Here is a 19,060-nt window from a genome sequence, read left to right as displayed (position 1 = left end):
CATAGAATATTTGATACTGATTAGGCTGAGTATTTAGTCTCCTATGCAGATAGCAATGCATTTTGCATCCTATACCAAGTACCTGTGTTCAAAAGTTGTGCTTAAAAGATTACATCCCTTTCAAAGCAGTAACTGTGACACATTTGCCCAGTCCTTGTGTACAGCAAGTCTTGTAGTCTGGTAGACTTTTATTTCAGGAAGCTTTGCTTATCAACCAGCTTAGTTTGGAAAGCAGGACAGCTGCAGATGAGTTTCAGTTGCAGCTGTAATTGGTCTGAAGATCAGCTGTACTTAGAAGAATGTCTTGACAATTGACAGTTTAGTCTTTCCTCATCCTCTTTTGTCCTCTTTCTTTCTTTCCCCATCCACTCCCTTTTTTTTTCTTGCCGGGGTATTGCTTCTGAAGTGGATTTCATTTCATCCCTCTAATTTACAAGAGGGGAACCGTGCATATAAGCAGACATACCTTCAGTCATATATCTGGTATCGATTTTTCAATCAAAATTTATTGGAAATGTAGAAGATTTTGTTGTGTCTTGGTCTAGTCCCTCTGGAAAAGAATTGGAATAGTTATGCAATCCAAGCAGTTCAGACCTCTGTCACACCTGCACTTGTTTTCTTTGTTCAGAGGTCCTCTTTGTGAAACAGTAAATTCGGTCTCTTGAGTACAGGCTGGAGCCTGTGCTTAAGGTGGGTTTTTTCCCCTTCATTTCAGTGGGAGCAGAAACAAGATGATTATTCCAGGAGTTTTCTATATCTGAAATTATTGAAGAGGTGAACGAAAAATTCTGTTTCTGAATGGTAATTACCAAGTTCCTCATCCATACTTCTTGTAATTTGGATTTATTTGTGCTTTTAACTGCAAGGTACCTTTTTTTGTGAGATCAGATGATCACGTGTTTCCTTCTTATGCGGTTTGTTGTTTTGGTGTTTCATTTTTTCCCCCACATGTGAGATTCTTGAAAATGAAATCTAGATGTTTTTCTGTTCCTTACCCAGATATTATGTAATTTCTACTATTGAAGAGCCTAGTTGTTCCTATAACAGTAATTAACATCACCTGACAACCAGTATTACCAGCTAGCTCAGAATTACATGCCAAACATTGACTTTATTCCAAAAAGAGAAAAAGCCAATAAAATTAACTAGATTTCTAGGAACAGACCTAGCAGCACTACTAATATTGTGAGGGAAGGGCCTGTTCACCCTGTTTTCCATTTAGTGATTATTAGTTTGGAGGCTGTGATCCACAGGACTCGCTTGTAAAAGTCAGTGTTTAGGGGTATATGTATACAGAACATCTCCTGGTGGCATTTAGTCTGTTTAGAGGAAACTTCAATTAGTCTATCCAAGAGAGAACTGTACTTTTGTATAGCAAATTTTTAGTTTCTGTCTTGAATTGTTGGTTGAAAACTTATTAACTGATTTACTAGAATTATTCTTACTCAACTTACTTATATTGCTGTAGGCCACCTGTCTTTATAGCCACCTCTTCTTAACTCCATTTGGCAGTGATAAAATATTCATACATCTTGTGTTATTTTCTTCTCTTTTGGCAGAAAATTATGTCCATTTTTCAAACAAATTGTTTGGTGAGCCTGCAAATTATTTTCCTCAAACCTCATGGTATGAGAGGATGAAGTGGGGTTTGCTGGACATTTCTATTGAAACCCAGTGGAGAGAATGAAAGGGATTTATTACTTTTCTTGTTTCATGTATCTTAAGAAGATTCTCAGGCCAAGTACTAAAATGTCAGAAAACTTTGCTGCACTGTATCAAAGTAGCATAATTTTTCACAGTGACTTAGACAAAGAGCAGAGTAGCTTTGCTAAAATACTTTTTCTGTAGAAGCACACATCAATTATTTTCAGGTATCATTCTTGAATGGAAAGATTAGTGGTGTGCTTCTCTGTTGTGCACTTTTTGAAATGCCAAAATTTTGACATAAATTCATGATTTCACTGCCCTGATTTACAAAACATAACCTGAGAAGCATTTTTAGGGATTCTTTTCAACAAGCTAGTTAATTTATGCCCATACAGAACAGATTAATCTTTTCGTCCAAATTTAATATTTGAAGAAAATTTGAGAAAAATTAAAGAGTCCAGTTGCTATTCATTTATAACAAATGAGATTTATATCTGCATGAGGATATCTTAAAATGTTGTCACTGATAAAAAGAGTTTATAATACTGTGGAAGGTATGATGTGTTTGTTTAACTAAGATAGAAATTTTAGTGTTCAGGTTGGCTTTCAAGGTCTTTCAAATGCTATATACATAAAAATTACACTGTTGATTTCAACAGGTTCCTAATATACATTTGAGTAGTTGATTGGTATCATTATCATATAGGTCTTATGTGGAAATTTGAAGAAAATGAATGAATTTATTATGACTTAAGATTTGCTCAAGTCTTATACCAGCAAGTTGGATCTTACAAATGTGTTTCATACATTATTTCATTATTAGCCATCATTAGTAAATATTTTCAAAATAATTGCTTGAAGTTTGTCAAAGATGGGTAAAGGCTATGCTGTTCTGTCATATTTCATTATTTTATGAAAAATCTTTGATTATTGTGATTCAGTTTTGTTCACTTATTTTAACAAAGCGGTGGCTACTGAATAACCATTGAATCAAATGTAAGTAACTGTAGATCAGAAAAGGTTATTGTAATAATTTTATAAAATGGGAAATTTTTTTCCCTCATATATTAGCAAGTGATATAGGAAAATAATGTGTTGAACATTAAATAAAGTGTAGTATGCTTGCACTTCAAAAATACCCGATGACTCAGGATAATCTGTCCTTTCATAAAATAGAAAGTCTAAATATATTTAACTTTTTTTTTCCCCTGTGAGTAGATTCAGCACCAGTAGTATATGTTGACCATGCAAAACGATGAAGCCTTTTCCTGGCATCCTTTGCCAAGATCTTTTGTAGTTGCTTCTATTGCAATCTTTTTTCCTTGTTGAATTTCTGTATTTTAGTAGGATTTTAGATCAGCAGATGCGTATTAAAACTGTGAAAATATTTAATTTTCTAATCACATGAATCTGTTGTTACCAGGCAGCATGGTATGTTCTTGTTTTTTTTCTTTCTGAACAGATTATTGTGCTCTTTCTATGCAGAAAAGATATTGAGGTGTTAGGGCATGCCCTTCTTATTTACAGCTCAGACACTGTTCCACTTTCTCTTAAGATTCTATCACTCTAAACCATCCTTTCACTTCAATGTCAAATTGTTTAAGGTCACTTTGGATACATCAAGGCAGCCTCTTCTGTCTGCTAGTATTAGTCCTGCATATATGCAATATCCCATTTCATAGGACTTCTCAAGTTCCAGTTAGTGCTTGTGTGAAACATGAAGGCAGAAATAAATGTATTTGTTGACATGTTTCAAGGGTAAATAATAGACCTTTTCTTGTGTGGAAAGGTACATATAATTGTATGCATTTGAGTGTATTTACAAAGATTGCATCTTCAGTTTGAAAGAAGGGCAGAATATGTTTATATTTGTGCAATCATTTCTTTTCTTTATACACTCTTCCACAATGATTGCTTGCTGTTCTACTTGCTTTTTATAGTAACCAATAATATTCTGTTCAGAACCAACCTCTGTCAATGCAAAGAGAGAAGAAATTTAAAAGCGGCCTCAGTTATGGAGGTTCTTACACTCCCTGGCATAAAGGCTGTACACTTTGTTTATGTATTTAGCTTTAAAATTGTGTTTTCCTTGTAACTCGGTGCTTCTTTGTGATGCACTTGAGTTTATGTTGTGGAGAGAGAAACAAGAAGTTATCTGTTAGTCTTCAGATGGCTTTTGCTGAAAGTGTCTCTGATCTCAGACTTGTAGAAACGTGTTTGAGCTGAGTTATGCCTGGATTTTCATAGCAGCTGCATGGCTGATGCTGTAATAGCTTCTCAATCTCTTGCCTCAGTCCTTCCCTGGCTAAAATGGTTTGTCTAAAATGCAGTGTTTTAGCTGAGCAGTTGTATCAAATCTAAGGACTTTAAATGTATCAAAATGTATCAATTGAAACTTAATTACAAGTGGTGAATGTGGGTTTGGGTACAGGCTCTTAACTTTGTTTGTTTGCTTTCTCTGAATTGCTTTGTGGGGTGAACCCTTACTGGATGATGAGCAGAACATAGATAAAACCTCTTGCTGATACCTCCCTGAAAAGAATGAAGATTTCTGGGGTGTTTGTTTTACTGCTGCTCCTTACAAAGCTAAAGTGAGTGTTCAGAGCACTTGCTCTGAAAAGCAATTGGGTTTTTACAACCTTATAATTTCAAAAACTCATGCAAAATTCCTTCATCCCGTTTGACTCACAAAACATTAAAGTCATGTAGGCATGTCCGTTTCTCTTAACATCTTCTCTTATGTCTGGGGTAATCCAAACTAATCTTCTGGATTTCAGCATGACTTGAATGGCTTTAATTTTGAAGAAAATATGTAAATATGTTCTTTAGCAAATATAATAAGCTGTGTTGTTTGTATTAGAAGTGATTCTACAGTAATACAAAGCTTCTATAACCTTCCCTAGCAATTTTCCTATCAATGTTTGCAGTAATTCTCTATATGATGTTCTTGCATGCCTTTGGTGTAATCAGGGAAAATGCAGATTTGTGACAGAAGTGGAATTAGTCTCAATTTAGTCCTGCAGGCCATTTACTGAGCCTGAAGTTAATTACTGCTTAAGGTCTGTGAAACAGCAAATTTATGCCTAAAACTGATCTTTATAATAAAGAGACTAGAAGTAATGAAAGAGAAATTGTGATTGGACAGTTGTTTGGCTTGAGTTATTGTGGGCATCTCTGCGCTGTAGTTTTCTGCTGTGTTCTGTTAATTCTGCTTCCTTTTCAGTTCCTTTAATTTTACATACCTGTTCCTCACACAGACTTCTTCCAGTTATGTTAATTTTTCATAGCAAAATAAAAGAACTCTGGAGACCTGGCTGTGCTCGTGAAAGGTGAACCAGTTATTACCTCAGCAGAACTGTTTTCTTTTAAAAACTTTAAGACTTACGCAGAACTGAATGATTTATACTTATCATAATAGAGTCTGAATGCTTTCTTGTGTGTTGAATTACACAAGTGGTAGTTTTTCTTATATAATTTTGGTTTGCAGTTGCTTCCAGAGGAAAAAACCTGTACGGAGTACTTTGGTACTTTTCGAGGGCAGAGGGTAGATTAGAGTTCACCATGGCATGCTCAAGCTTGTGTTTTGTTGGCATACTTGCTCAAAAAATACATGCAGTGCTGCTGAAAGAGCCTGTTTCACTTCCCCAGTGAGGGCACAGAAGTTCAGATCTGCTCACCAAAGGGTCTGGGGCCAGGGACCCTGGTTGTAGTGTTGGTTACCTCCTCAGTCCTCATAACTGACTGCCATGCTACCCGAAACCAGGTGGCAAGTAAGCTCTCCAGCGGGATTGTGTGTTAGGACCATTTCCTCCAGTGGAAGTGATCTTGTACAAGGCCATAAATCCATTAGGGTGTGGCAGCACGGGATTTTTTTTTTTCTGCTTCCTATCTTTAGAAAGTGAGCCAAGGCTGTCAAAAGTAGTGTAAGTTATATAGTGACAGAGGTGGTAAAATTAATTTGTCTTTGGCTATTTTTTTGTTTGAAGACTTTTTGAGGAGAACAAAGTTCCAAAAAGGATTTTTCATCTTGAATTATTTTATAAACTTTCTTGCAGTTTTCTACCTCAAATTTATTTTAGACAAGTAAATTAAATTTCTCCTTCCCTGTGGGGAAGGTGTAGAGGTTAGAGGAAATTGATCTTGATCTCTTCCTCTTGAGGGTGGTTTGTCTCCTGGGCCAAATCTGAAGTTCAGCAGCCCGAAGCTTGGGGATCAGCACTGCTTCACTCTGGTTCAAACTTTTCTAGTGATGAATTCACTTTTCTGCTTGTTATGTTATGCAAATTCTGTATTGCTATACAGAATTGTGCAAACACCCCAAAAATGTTTCCTGGTAGCTGTTTGCGTGTGTATATAGCTGCCAGCATACCATGCACTGGTATTTTACTTTCTGTAACTAGGAATTCTTTTCATAGCATTCCCCTTGTGATTCTCAGATGGACTGTCATACACTTTGTTGTAAGCAACACAAATCTGATTTTGTTTTGAATATGTCAGTCTTTCTGTCAGTTGCTGGCTCTAGCAGATGGGGGGACAGATTGTAAACAAAGTGTGAGAGAGCATGCTTTCTGTAGAGTATGTCAAAGAGTTACACTTGCAAACTAACTTCAGTTTGACTTGTATGGAACAATGAAACTAGAGCACTTCAAAAGTGCTGTCTTGGACCCTTTGGCTAGCAAATCTCAAGCCAGAATAAAAGGTAAAGATGAGCATTACTGGAATTACTTTCATTGCAGTTCTGAGGTGATTACTGTCAGGCATGGACAAAAGGTCTCAGTCTCTGTGTTTACTTTACATTGAATAGTAAAATGTATGAGGTAAGAAAAAAGCTTACACCTTCTAATCTTGGCCTTTTATTTTTCTGAAGGTGGTTGTGATTGTTTGTAGAGATTAATAGAATGTTTTTGTCAGGCAATACTCTCAAAACTGCAAGAATTACCCTTCATCTGGACAGTCTTCTATTTTCAGGCTTGCTCAAAACCACTTGGGATAAGAGAGGGGAAGAAGGAGGCAAGACTGTCAAGGGGATATTTATGAATCAGCCCTGATTTCCTAGTATCATGATGGAGAGATTTTCCATAAACAGTTTAGAGAAATTTATATATTAGCTATTCTAAAATTAACCTGTTGGGTAAACCTGCTTTTCTTGTTTGTGGCAAGAAAGTAAGTTGCATATCTAGAGGAAAATGGTTATGCTGTGTCTTGTTCTTCACTTGAACAGAGAATTCTGAAATCAAACTGTAGATAGTAAAAGTAGCAACAGTGCCAGGGAATTTGAACAAACAAATGACTAGGAGGTGGAAGAAGTCATTAATGTTCAGGAAATTAGTGTCTGATAGATATAAGAGGCTGAGTAAAAGTTCAATTGCTTCAATTCAGTATAAATGAAGTCTTTATGTTGTTGGTTGACATTGTGGGAAATTTACTTGGCATTGGATGAGGTAACAGATAAGAAATAAATGTACGCTGTGTATTTTCAAAAAGGGTTAATCCTGGGCAAAGAGTGTTACTTCTTTGCATAGAATGCAATGACTTTCTAAACAAGCTTGTAAATATAGCTTGTGAGTAGGCTTTCCATGCAGTTTGATGTGGAGATCCTGTGCCTTGTTCGTGGTGGCATGCAGGATCATTAAACCCAGTTTAAGGGTATGTCTTGTCTATGAAGTGTTTTATAAAATTAATTACAAGGAAGTTAACTGAATATTTGGCGACAATTTTCTTCTTGAGCTTTACTACTTAGGAGCAAATCTGTTTATAATGACTGTAATGCATCATGTATTTGTAGTTTATAAGTCTCCACGTATTTATTTGTGCTGATGTCTTGCCATTTTATTGTGCTGGACGTTGTGAAGGGAAAGATAAGTCAAGTCTCTGCAATATATTAATTTCCTAGTTCATGGTGTGCTGTCGAGGAAACCTGTCTGGTGATTAAAGCTGGGTCCACTTGTGTTGAGGGATAAAGTACTGGAATGGTCTGCCAGGGGAGGTGGTGGAGTCACCATTCCTGGATGTGTTTAAAAAAAAATTGGATGTGGCACTCAGTGCCATGGTTTAGTTGAGGTGTTAGGGTTGGACTCAATGATCTTGAAGGTCTCTTCCAGCCTAGTGACTCTGTGAAAACACAAAGCCAAATTAAACATTCTGGATTGGTTAATACAATGTTTTCTAACAAGGATGTGACTCAAAAATCTGTCCCTGGACTTTCAGTGGAAGAGTGAATGTTCAGTAGCTTCATTCCTTTTGGCTGATTGTTGTTTGTGTGAGTCATTACGGTGATTTTTATTGTCAGATCTGAGTTTTCATCGAGTTCAATTTAGGTGATACCTAGCTAGTTTATTTTTCTTGCTTGTGGAATGCAGCTTCTTTAAGGATGCCTTCTTATTTGAAGTGTTTGGGACAATGTGACTTCCACTTACCACTTTGGAAGAATTCTGAAAATTTGAGTTTTTTAGATCAGAAAACAAAATGTGTTCTTGAAATGTTACATTAACAGTTACAGCAAGTCTTCCAGGCTGTAGTAGTATAAGAGGAAAAAGTATTGCTGCTAGTTGCTAGGGTCATCTGCTGCCTCTCTGATACCTGGCTTAAAGATGTAAAGAGCAGACTTCCTATCCTGGGATAATTCTGAGACTTTTTAGGTAGACAGCAGTGAAGTTGCAACAAGAGCTCTAAAGGTAATCAAGAGACTTCAGGGACTTGGGATGACTGATTAAGACATCAGAAGCTGAAAGAGAAACCTTTCTCTTTCCAGTTCCAAGGAATGATGAAGGAATAAACAGGAAGAGCTGGCAGATCAATACTTGGCTCTGAGCAGTGTCAGATTTTTATTTTTTTTAATTATTATTAGTGCTATGTTTATATAACATCAGGCCTGCTGGTGACAGACATGGTACACCTGTCTCAAAAAGGGAAAAGTATCTTTGCAGATGCTAGAGTTACCAGGTCTTCTGGAGAGAGCTTTAAATGAGATTGGAAAAGGAGAAGGGATAAAACCAGGGGACAGCATGCCAATGTTTGAGGGATGGTGCGCTAGTGAGGTCCTTCAGTCTGATATCTCAGTGGAGGTAGGCGATGGAGATCCATGTGGTGGCAGAGAAAAAAGTGTCACTGTGTTACAAACCATGGAATTGCCTGGTCACATAGGAATTAGGGCTTCTAGCCAAAAAAAAGGTGGTGGGATCAACAGCCCAACCAAGTGCACTTGTATGAACGCATGCAGCAAGGTAGCAAGCAGGCTGCCAGTCACAAGCGTTCTTCCGAGGGCTCAGTGCTGGAGCCAGTTCTGTTCAGCAGTGACTGAGACAAGGGGATCACGTGCACCCTCAATGATTTGGCAGAGAACGCTGAGTTGGTTGAGGGTGCTGATCTGCTGGAGTGTGGGTAGGCTCTGCAGAGGGCTCCAAAGAGGCAGGACCAGTGAGCTGAGGCCCAGGGTAAGAGGTTCAGCAAGGGCAAGTGCTGAATCCTGCACTTCAACCACAACAGCCCCAGGCAATGCTGCAGGCTAGGGGAAGAGTGGCTGGAAAGCTGCCCCATGGAAAAGGACCTGGGGGTACTGTTTGACAGCTGTCCGAACATGAGCCAGTGTGTGCCCAAGTGGCCAAGAAGGCCAACGGCTTCCTGGCCTGTATCAGCAATAGTGTGGCCAGCAGGACCAGGGCAGTGATGGTCCTGCTATAATTAGCACCTCAAATCCTGTGTCCAGTTCTGGGATTCTCACAACAGGAAAGACATTGAGGGGCTGGAGTGTGTCCAGAGAAGGGTAGCAGAGCTGGGGAAGGGCATGGAGTACAAGGCTGATGAGGAGGGGCTGAGAGAGCTGGGAGTGTTTAGCCTGGGGAAGAGGAGGCTCAGGGGGGACCTCATTGCTCTCTACAACTACCTAAGAGGAGTCTGTAGCAAGGTGAGGGTCATCAACTTCTCCCATGTAATAAGCAACAGGACAAGAGGAATGGCCCTAAGTTGCATCAGGGGAGATGTAGGTTGGATATTAGGAAAACTTTCTTTACTGTAAGTGTTGTCCTGCATTGGAATGATGTGCCCAGGTAGGTGGTAGAATCAATGTCTCTGGAGGTATTTAAAAGACCCTTAGATAGGGTGGCTGGGGAGATGGTTTAGTAGTGGACTTGGTGGTGCTATATTAATGGTTATACTCATCTTAGAAGTCTTTTCTGATCCAAACAATTCTATGACTCTGTGATTCTACACTAAAATTTTGGGACTAACTTGTAGCCTAAAATTGGGTTTTAGTGAATCTCATCTTATGGTCTGCATTTAAATGTGTGTGTGTCTCACCATTACTGCTTTCCAGGTTCGTCCTGTGTGCCAGTTTTAAGTGGCCAAATCTTTTATAAAGGATGGTGTTTCAAAGAATGCAAAAGTATTCTCTTGTGTTTTCAACTACTGAATGTTGCTTGAGGCTAGTACTGAAATTTCTTCCAGTTCAAACAAAAGCTTATGTATTTGTAGAAAACCAATATAATAGGTCAAATCAATTCCATTTAAATAATCTTATCAGCAAATTCCACTGCTTTGTTTTCTTGGTGGTCTTGTTAATCAAGCGTCAAATAAATTTAATGTTGGGGTCAGTACTTGCAGTGCTCTCAGTCTGGCACAATTTTGCTGCAGATAATTCTGCTGAAAATTACTTAATTTTCTTAGTTGTGATTTGATTTGATGTGGGCTAGTGCATCTTGTAATGCATTATGTTTAAATCATTCACAGTTGTATAAATAATAGCTTATTGAAATTAGCATTTTTAATTGTATTTTTAATGTCTTATGGTGGCAAATGTATTCCTTAACTTTCCTGTCAGTCATGTTTATAACTACTGTACCAGTGTACACCAGTCTAATCAAGCACGGGGAGCTGGAGTACCTCCTTCTAAATCGAAAAAGGGCCAGACACCTGGAGGTGCTCAGTTTGTTGGCTTGGAATTGTACAAACGGCTAAAAGAATTTCTGAAGAACTACTTGACTAATCTCCTTAAGGTAAGATGGGGTATGAGATCAATCTGCACTTGCAGTAACATAAACTGTGGTGAGAAGAAAAGCTGTATCAATAAGCCTAGAGGTGTATGCAGCCACTGGAAGTAAACTGAATGATCTGAAAAGGTGCTTTTGTCTCCATAGCCATTAGAATGTTTTGTTGGCTTTACCACAGACATAGATCAGTCCCTAAGCTTGTACCTGTGAGCTGCTTTTCCTCTTCAAGCCGAAACAGCATTCCTGTGTTTTATAGAAGTAATGTTGCATGACATCTTAAGCTGTCCTGTATTTGAGCAAGAATAGCTAGACTTTCCAAGCAATTAACCAGCATATTAGGAATGCTGAAAAAATGCATGCTTGTCATGTTGAAAATGCCTGATGGTAACCTTTATTTTTGTTTAATTAACTACTAATAGAGCCGGATGTTGTCTTGCATCCAGAGGGATAGGGATGTCTTCTGGAACTTTATCTGTGCTGTACATTTTTTTCCAGCCTTTTCATTTCAAAATCTCATACTGGCTTTGTGCTTTACTAACGTAGAACTAAATGCATTAGCAGTATGTTTCCTGTAAGTACATTGCATGGTGTAGGTTCATTGCACAGTCAGTTTGTATTCCCTGATACGTCTTGGTTTTACCTTAAAATTGCGCAACAGTACTGGCAAGCTTGTAATTTCAGGATGGTGAAGATTTGATGGATGAGAGTGTGCTGAAATTCTACACCCAACAGTGGGAAGATTATAGGTTTTCAAGCAAAGTATTGAATGGGATATGTGCCTACCTCAATCGACATTGGGTTCGTCGTGAGTGCGATGAAGGTCGTAAAGGAATATATGAAATTTATTCAGTAAGTAGCTTTTTGAAGTGAGTGATTTGTCCGTTCCATCTGCCACGTTTGCATTATCATTCTATAGATCACTCCTTGAATCTTGTAGGAGGTTCATAGACGTTTTGTAGAAATGGACAAAGTGGCATTCTCCCTCCTTACCCTACTCCTACCTCAGTATATTTGTAAAAATTCCAAGGTCTGTGAGATGTTTAATGCGCCTTGCATGTATTGGGACTTCAGCAGTAGACTATTGAGGGTTGTCTGAATATTTGCTGCTTAGTGTTATCTCTGTGCCTCAGTGTGGTCTTGTCATCCCACTTACAATTCAGCCAAGCATTTCATACACCAAATAAAGCAGTAAATAATATTTTTTTCTAATTTCAATACATTTCTACAAATTTTTTAGCATCCAAGCTGCTAAGATTCAGACAACATTGGTTTGTAGTGTAAGTTATTTTGGTGCAGTTCTGAAAGATTGGTATGTGATCTTGATAATTTTTTTGTAACGTGAAGTAATATAAATAAGAAATTAACAGTACTTCTGTATCCCAGATAACTAAAAGGGTTTTTTTTTTTTTTAATAAAACATAATTATTATCCTTACTGGTGAAGCATTAGGATAGTGCTGTGCTGTTTTTCTGCTTCACTAGAGTAATTCTGCATATGGTAGAAAAACAGTTGGTATCCTTAGTTCCCTTTCTCTTGACTTTAGTAGCCTAATGCCAGGGGTCTATGTCAGCTTGGAAACTGCCAACAAAAAAAGCTGTGTGTTTTCAAAGTCACGCCAAGTGGGTTTTGTTAGTTTCCAGAGATGGCAGTGGATCCCCTGGTAGAAAAAGGAACAACTTAGTAATGGTAGTGGTAAACCCGGTTGTAATTTTAATGTGAAACAATCTCATTGCTTGAGAAATGTGTGTGCCAAAATATAGTTTTAAAAGTTCTCATTAGTTTGCATGCTACATCAGCTGTCCTTAAAGGGAGTTACCCTACATGTATTTCTGTATATGTAAATACTTTCTTTATTCCATCTTTCTTCTCCCTTCTTTTACGTCTAGCTTGCCTTGGTGACCTGGAGAGACTGCTTATTCAGGCCATTAAATAAGCAGGTATATATATATATATATGTTTTAATATACTACAACTATAGTGTTATTTTATAGGGTTAATTTCATATATTGTAAGTAACTACTTCAAGGAGCCTGGGAGGCATGGGGACATGCACAGACCTGGAAAATAAAATGGAGCCTTCTGCTTCTCCTTTGTGACACTTAAAGAAAGATCTGTATTTGAAAGAGTAAGCCTTTGTGTGTGTGATTGAACCTTGATACCAAGACTGTTCTGTTATCTCTCTGCTGAGAGGACCCCTGGCTTTTTTTTCTAAAAGCTAAGGGGACTTGAAGTAGCAATTTCAGTGGTTACTAAGCTAGGCAGGAGTACAGGCTGATGGCAGTCATGTCTTAAGGTTTGGGAGTCAAGATTGGATGAGAACAGATAGGAACAGGCCCAAATTTTGGTCTCTCCTAATGTTACTGTAAGTTGTTACATTTACACTGATGCCTGGGAGACTTGGGTCAAAGCCAGATGTTTAAAATGAGTGAATCAGCACAATATAAAACAAGGCATTCCATCACAATTTTTAGGTACATCTGTAGATTGATTTCACTTCTTACCAGTACTTCATGACGAAGTAGTTGCAGCAGATTATTTGTCCAAAGAATAGATGGTTAGCTCAGGTCTTGCTACAGTGTGTTGTATTTCAGGTATAAAAAAAGAGAAGTTTGGCTTTGAATGTGGTTTTTTTTTTTTTTTAATTAAAGAAAAGAAAAATACTAAGCCCTTGAATACCCATATACACCTTACCACTAATCAGACTGTAATTATGTTGTATGACTTAAAGGAGTATCATTCTCTGTATGGACTTTATATGTTCAAATCTCCTTAAATGTTGTTCTCAAGGTGCCTGACTTTTCTTGAATATGGAAATACACTCATAATTAAGTATGGTGCTTGATCTACCAGCTGCTTTCTCTGTGCTTGACTTAACTTTTAATCCCTGTTTTCTAAGGTAACAAATGCAGTGTTGAAATTGATTGAAAAGGAAAGAAATGGTGAAACTATCAATACAAGGCTGATCAGTGGAGTTGTACAATCCTATGGTAAATGTGATTTCTTTAAGATTCTGTTACTTTCTTAAAAATAAATAAATTTATATACCCTATCAGAGCCCAGAAGTAGCATCCCACCTCCTCATATGTCCAGTAAAGATTTTTTTTACAGTAATGTAAATGCAGTATTAACTTCACATTTTATTGATATTTTATACAATAACAGATGATTATACTGTATTTGTGAAACTTGAGAGTGCAACTGATAGACAAGAGTGTTCATCATTTACAAATCAGTTATTAAGGAGCTAAATCTGGAAGCGGGGAAGGATGGTAGTTTGCATAGCAGAGTGGGGTTGCTTTTCCCTTTTGTATAATATTGAGAGCATTGCCATCCAAATTACTGACTAGTTTCATTAATAAAAGCAAAAGCATATAATCTGGAACTCCTAAGAGGAAGAAATGAAAGGAGAATTTGAACTAGCATTTGAGATACTGAAGTTTTTGTAATCCTACTTTTAAGAAATGTATCTAAAAGTGTAGTTGACATTAATAATGTCTTGTGCTGATATTTTTAAAATGCAAAATCAATGTATTTTATTTTTAAAGTGGTGCTGATGCAGTCCCAATTGATTGCTTTCATTTAAGTTAGAAGGAGTGTCCTTGTTTATTTGCAGGAGACGACTTCATAAAAACCAGTTTTTTTATTTCTTGGTCTTTTTTGTTTGGTTGTGTTTTTTTTCCTTTAGTGGAGCTGGGGCTGAATGAAGATGATGCATTTGCAAAAGGACCTACACTAACTGTCTATAAAGAATCCTTTGAATCTCAGTTTCTTGCTGACACAGAGAGATTTTATACACGAGAAAGTACTGAATTCTTGCAACAGAACCCAGTCACAGAGTACATGAAGAAGGTAAATTACTTAATCTGCTTTGTGATTCTTGTTTTTCTGGATACTGTTTTTTTAGAGACAAAGGAATATAAATTCTAGGCTTTTATTATCAGTTTCTTAAAATGATGATTATTTTACAGAAGCAGATCGCTGGTTTTCCCTGTAGTGATTTGCTTCTGTGTTTGTCTGGTCTAAAGTTTGTCTCCTTACCACATTTCAGTGAGTACAGTGAAAGTATGGAACTTTCTGAACAGTCAAAACAGAAGATTAAGTTAAAATAAATTCAGATTTTTTTAGACTTCAAGACACCAAAACAATAATTCTGCTGTAATACCACAAGTTTACCATTCCTGTACAAGGAATGGTGTGTTGACACATTTATTGAAGTATCTTCCTGAGCATGCTGGCTAAGGAAATACATCACTAATTAGCTCTAATTCTCTTAGAATATTTCAGTGTCATGAACCCCTACAAAGTACTTCTCATCAACAAAGGCCAGGTTTAAATTCTTAACTTGTCTCTAGTTTTGGGGATCCCAGACAGGGCAACTAAGGGCAAGCAGGATAAACATTGGCTATTTCTGGCCTGGTTATTAGGTCAGTCTTACTGACCCGGTAGTAGATAGGTCATCTTCCACCTTGGACAAGTGCTGCTTCATATATTCTATTCTCAGTACTTTTCTTCACTTTCTGAATTGCTGCTTGTTTATTCCCTTTCAGCTTAGTTAAAAAATAAGAGAACTTTTCAAGTATGTAATGTGCAGACACACATCCCTCCCTGCTGTATTCTTTGTGTAATGCTTTTTACCTCAGAACATATCCTTTCTTAACTTTGGGCATTAAAGTCAATGAATTACCCAGAAAGAAAATAAGAAGATTGGAGGGGAAGTCCTAGAAATAACACAGTAAAAGGAATTGTGTCTTTTGTAGTTTCCCAGTAATTACCAGACCAACCTATGTTTACTTTTCTCTTGTTGAATTAGTTATTTTTTGCTATTTCCCTTTCAAGTTCTTGTTTTAACTTTCATCCTCATGTATGTATAAAGAGAAAGTAAGGAAATTTCAGTCATTCAGAACCTGAATGACTGGCTCATCCAGACTTCCTTGGTACAGGAAAGTAAGAAGCTGTCTGAAGGTCATTGCTATTTCAAGAACTAGAGATTACAAGCAAGCAGAAATAACTGGTTAGTACCCAAACAATCCTCAAGGCTTCAGAAATCCACAAAACAGGAACTTGCTTTGCTTGAAGCTGATGTTGAGGATGAAAGCACATACAAAGTTAGCAGACAGCAGGGGAAATGTTCAGCAGGAAAGTGTGTAGCCTTATGTATCTGCTCAAATTAATATATTAGAAATGTATACGAGCCATTTGGGCTCTCTTGGCATCTCCTTACACACAGTGGCTGTAAGATCTTACAAGTAATCTGATGGAAGCATGAATTGTGAGGGGAGTAATCTGCTGTTAGTACACTTACTTGACATTCTTACTAGAGCACTGTACTTTGAGTTCTGTCTGGCAATAAATAGCATTGCAAAATAAAAAGAAACCTTGGAGTACCCTAGGGCACACCCACATAACATGACTGTTACCATGTTACAGTAGAATTTTGGTAGTGTCTTGTAGAACAGTCAATGAAATCTTAACTAGAGCTAGGATTTGTGTATGTAGTTATATAGGCAGACTTACTGAGTTTAGAAGGATTGTGAATTTTTCTTCTCAGAGCAGAACTCATGAGTAAAGCTGGCATAGCCTGATGTGCTGTAGGGAAAAAGGTCAGTATTTCTTAAGGCTGTTCCTTGAAATATAGTCTTACACTGAACTTTTCATCTTTATGGTTGAAACAAGTGAAGATACTATTGTGTGAACTAGTTAGTTTTCCCTTGTTTCTGAAATATGACTTTAAAAGGAAAATGGAGTTGTAAGAACACCAAATAAAACAGAGAGTATAAGGAAATGTGAAGTTAGAGTAAATATTTCTTTTCATAGAAGAGCTCACAATGAGAGTTGACTGTTAACATTAAAAGTGAAAGTCTAAGGATATTTTAAGAAGCAGCATCAGAAGTGGCAGAATTTCCTGAACTACAGAAATACAGAATTGATTAAATACAGGCTAAGTAGTTCCAATGTTCATAAGGAAGATTTGCTGTCAGTAAGGAAGTTGTTTGTTATTCCTTACTGGTAAGAAACTGGCAAGTATGCTGGAGCTGGAGCTTGTATCCCATCTCAAGTTGCTGATTTAATTTCCTATATTTTGATCAGTACTGGTTTAGCTCTAGGAGACAGTAATCCAGGAGCATTTCACAAGACCGAAGTGTAAAATCATTGCAGGATGAGTGAAGCTACCAGTGACTTAGATGATATAAAGCTATGTGTGGTGCAGTGCACTTGCAGTGTAGCTGTTCCTTTTTTATTGTCCGGAATACAATCTTTCATGCTTACTTGTTACTCTGGCATACTAGGACAATGAATTAACCTAATTCCATTTTCTTGATGATGTTGTTAATTTAAATAATTCAGGCTAATAAGAGGACATCAGCACATTATTAGGGATAAGGGGCGTAAGTTACAAATGGTTTGTAATGCGAATCCTTAACACTTTTGCAAACGAAATAGAGGTAATTGTTATGTAAACAATTTCAGTTTTACATTTCAGCATAAGTTCTATTCCTTGAGTGACATTTAGAATTTTAGTTTGCCAGGAAGATGCGCATATGTAGCATTTCATATGCCAAATTAAATGCTAGTATAATTTAAATGACTGTAGTTTATTGGGAAGCTTTTCTGTGTAAAAATGTAGATGAGGCTATTCAAATAAATTTGTCATGGGCATAGTGTTAAGTTGTAGTTTCCTGCCTTTTAGTTTTGTGGAGCCATGAAATACATTCATGTTTGTCTTAAACAAAACTACCTCTGTGGAGAGCTTGCTGATCCTAAAACTGCCAGCATCTCATGTCAAAGGCTTTCTCTTTTTCTGACAGCAGATTTCCATCTGTAAACTCCTTATTCACAAGCAACAGGAAAACAGTTTTGCTGTGATTCTCCCCCACCATTTAAACAGCACATTGTATTTTCATCAACATAAACATCAATTCCAAACGTATATTATGATTCCTGGAAAAATAACTGCTAAAGTAGGTGGCTCACAATACCAGACTAGAAAGAAATTTGCTTCTTGTTGTTGTTTTCTAGAAGAATTGACTTAACAGTCACCTGTTTTCTGCTGTTGGATTTGTGTTCTGCCTTCCCTGCGGGTTTCATGTTTATCTCTGTGTTTCTGTAGGCTGAAGCTCGCCTTCTTGAGGAGCAGCGTAGAGTTCAGGTATATCTCCATGAGAGCACACAGGATGAGTTAGCACGAAAGTGTGAGCAAGTACTTATCGAAAAACATCTGGAGATCTTTCATACAGAGTTTCAGAATTTGTTGGATGCTGACAAAAATGAAGGTAAGGAGTTTCAAACACTGGCTTTAGGCTTAGAGCTCTCCTCCCTGATGAATTGTGAATAATGTAAAATCTGGTGCTAGCTAAATGTCTTTTGTTCAGGAATTAGATTAAGGGAGAAGATAGTCACTAAACTGATGGACAAGCAGGTTTTAATGAAATTGGGATGGCTGATGATACTGCTTCAAGGACCCTACCCCAATCCCAGATATTAAGGCAGAACAGCACTAGTTTGATTTCTCTTAACATGGTTGGAAGAGTTTCAAGAGCACTTGAGCCATTTTTCCAGCAGGAGCTGAAGCTTGTGTGGGAGAGATGGGAGGTGAAAAACAGACCGGTATTCTTTCCAGCTCTTTCAGTTTAATCTATGGATCTTCCTGAATCAGCACTGAGAATTTTAAAATCCAGAGTGTTTAGAAGTATGTATCAGAAATGTTAAAAGAGGAATAGATGCAAATAAGTAGCTTTTAAAATAGAATATATAAAATACTTAATATTGCATATAGATCACAAGGAAAGGGTGGAAATTATTAATTGATGAGTTAATTTTGGCTGTGAAAATGATTAAGTGTTGCTAATAGATCAAATTTATGTTGTCATAGAGAATGCATAGAGTAAAGACTTCTTCAACACTTCCTCTGAAATATCAGTTTAGGTATCCTTAAGGAATTGTCAATTGTATTGGTTTGTATGAGTTTCTTCAGGAGTTTATAGACAGCACAAAATAACAGCCAGAACTAATTCCTGTGGATCATGCAGATGATAAGGATGAATCATTATTCTGATTTCCAGTTGGGGAACTAATTAAATCTGTATTTCAAGTCTGAATATGGCTATATAGCTGAAATACTGCTCTTATGAAAAGGGGCAGAATGAAAGAGATGCTGTGGTTAAGTTACTAATGATAAAATTGTTCATTTGAGAGTTTTAAATTGTATACTGGTATTAAAATAGCAACTGCGAATTATTACTATCTATAGTAGTGTTGATAATGAAGACGCTTTGAAATCAAATAGGGCAATTGAGCATGATTAGTAGGTCAGAAGTTAGCTGATTCAAATGTAAATAATATGTACTAGTATTTGAGTCAGATGTTGTTTGTGTTTGTAAATATTTACTCTGTAATTGGAAGAGATTTTAATGGGTGTTGGTTTGTGAAAT

General features: G+C 37.1%; 1 protein-coding gene across 1 annotated transcript in view; it reads left to right on the top strand.

The window, feature by feature from the left end:
• CUL1 (cullin 1) overlaps positions 1-19,060 on the top strand; it is a 52,486-nt gene that overhangs the window by 17,330 nt on the left and 16,096 nt on the right. Inside the window, exons 3-8 of the mRNA XM_041466149.1 lie at positions 10,463-10,637; positions 11,313-11,480; positions 12,518-12,568; positions 13,528-13,618; positions 14,317-14,480; positions 17,740-17,902. Of these exons, the coding sequence (XP_041322083.1) occupies positions 10,463-10,637; positions 11,313-11,480; positions 12,518-12,568; positions 13,528-13,618; positions 14,317-14,480; positions 17,740-17,902 (812 nt within the window). The remainder of the gene's footprint in view (positions 1-10,462; positions 10,638-11,312; positions 11,481-12,517; positions 12,569-13,527; positions 13,619-14,316; positions 14,481-17,739; positions 17,903-19,060) is intronic.

This window comes from Pyrgilauda ruficollis, unplaced genomic scaffold, assembly GCF_017590135.1.
Source record: "Pyrgilauda ruficollis isolate IOZ18807 unplaced genomic scaffold, ASM1759013v1 scaffold2, whole genome shotgun sequence".
Classification (NCBI taxonomy): Eukaryota; Metazoa; Chordata; class Aves; order Passeriformes; family Passeridae; genus Pyrgilauda; species Pyrgilauda ruficollis.
This window is presented reverse-complemented; position numbering and strand designations above follow the sequence as displayed.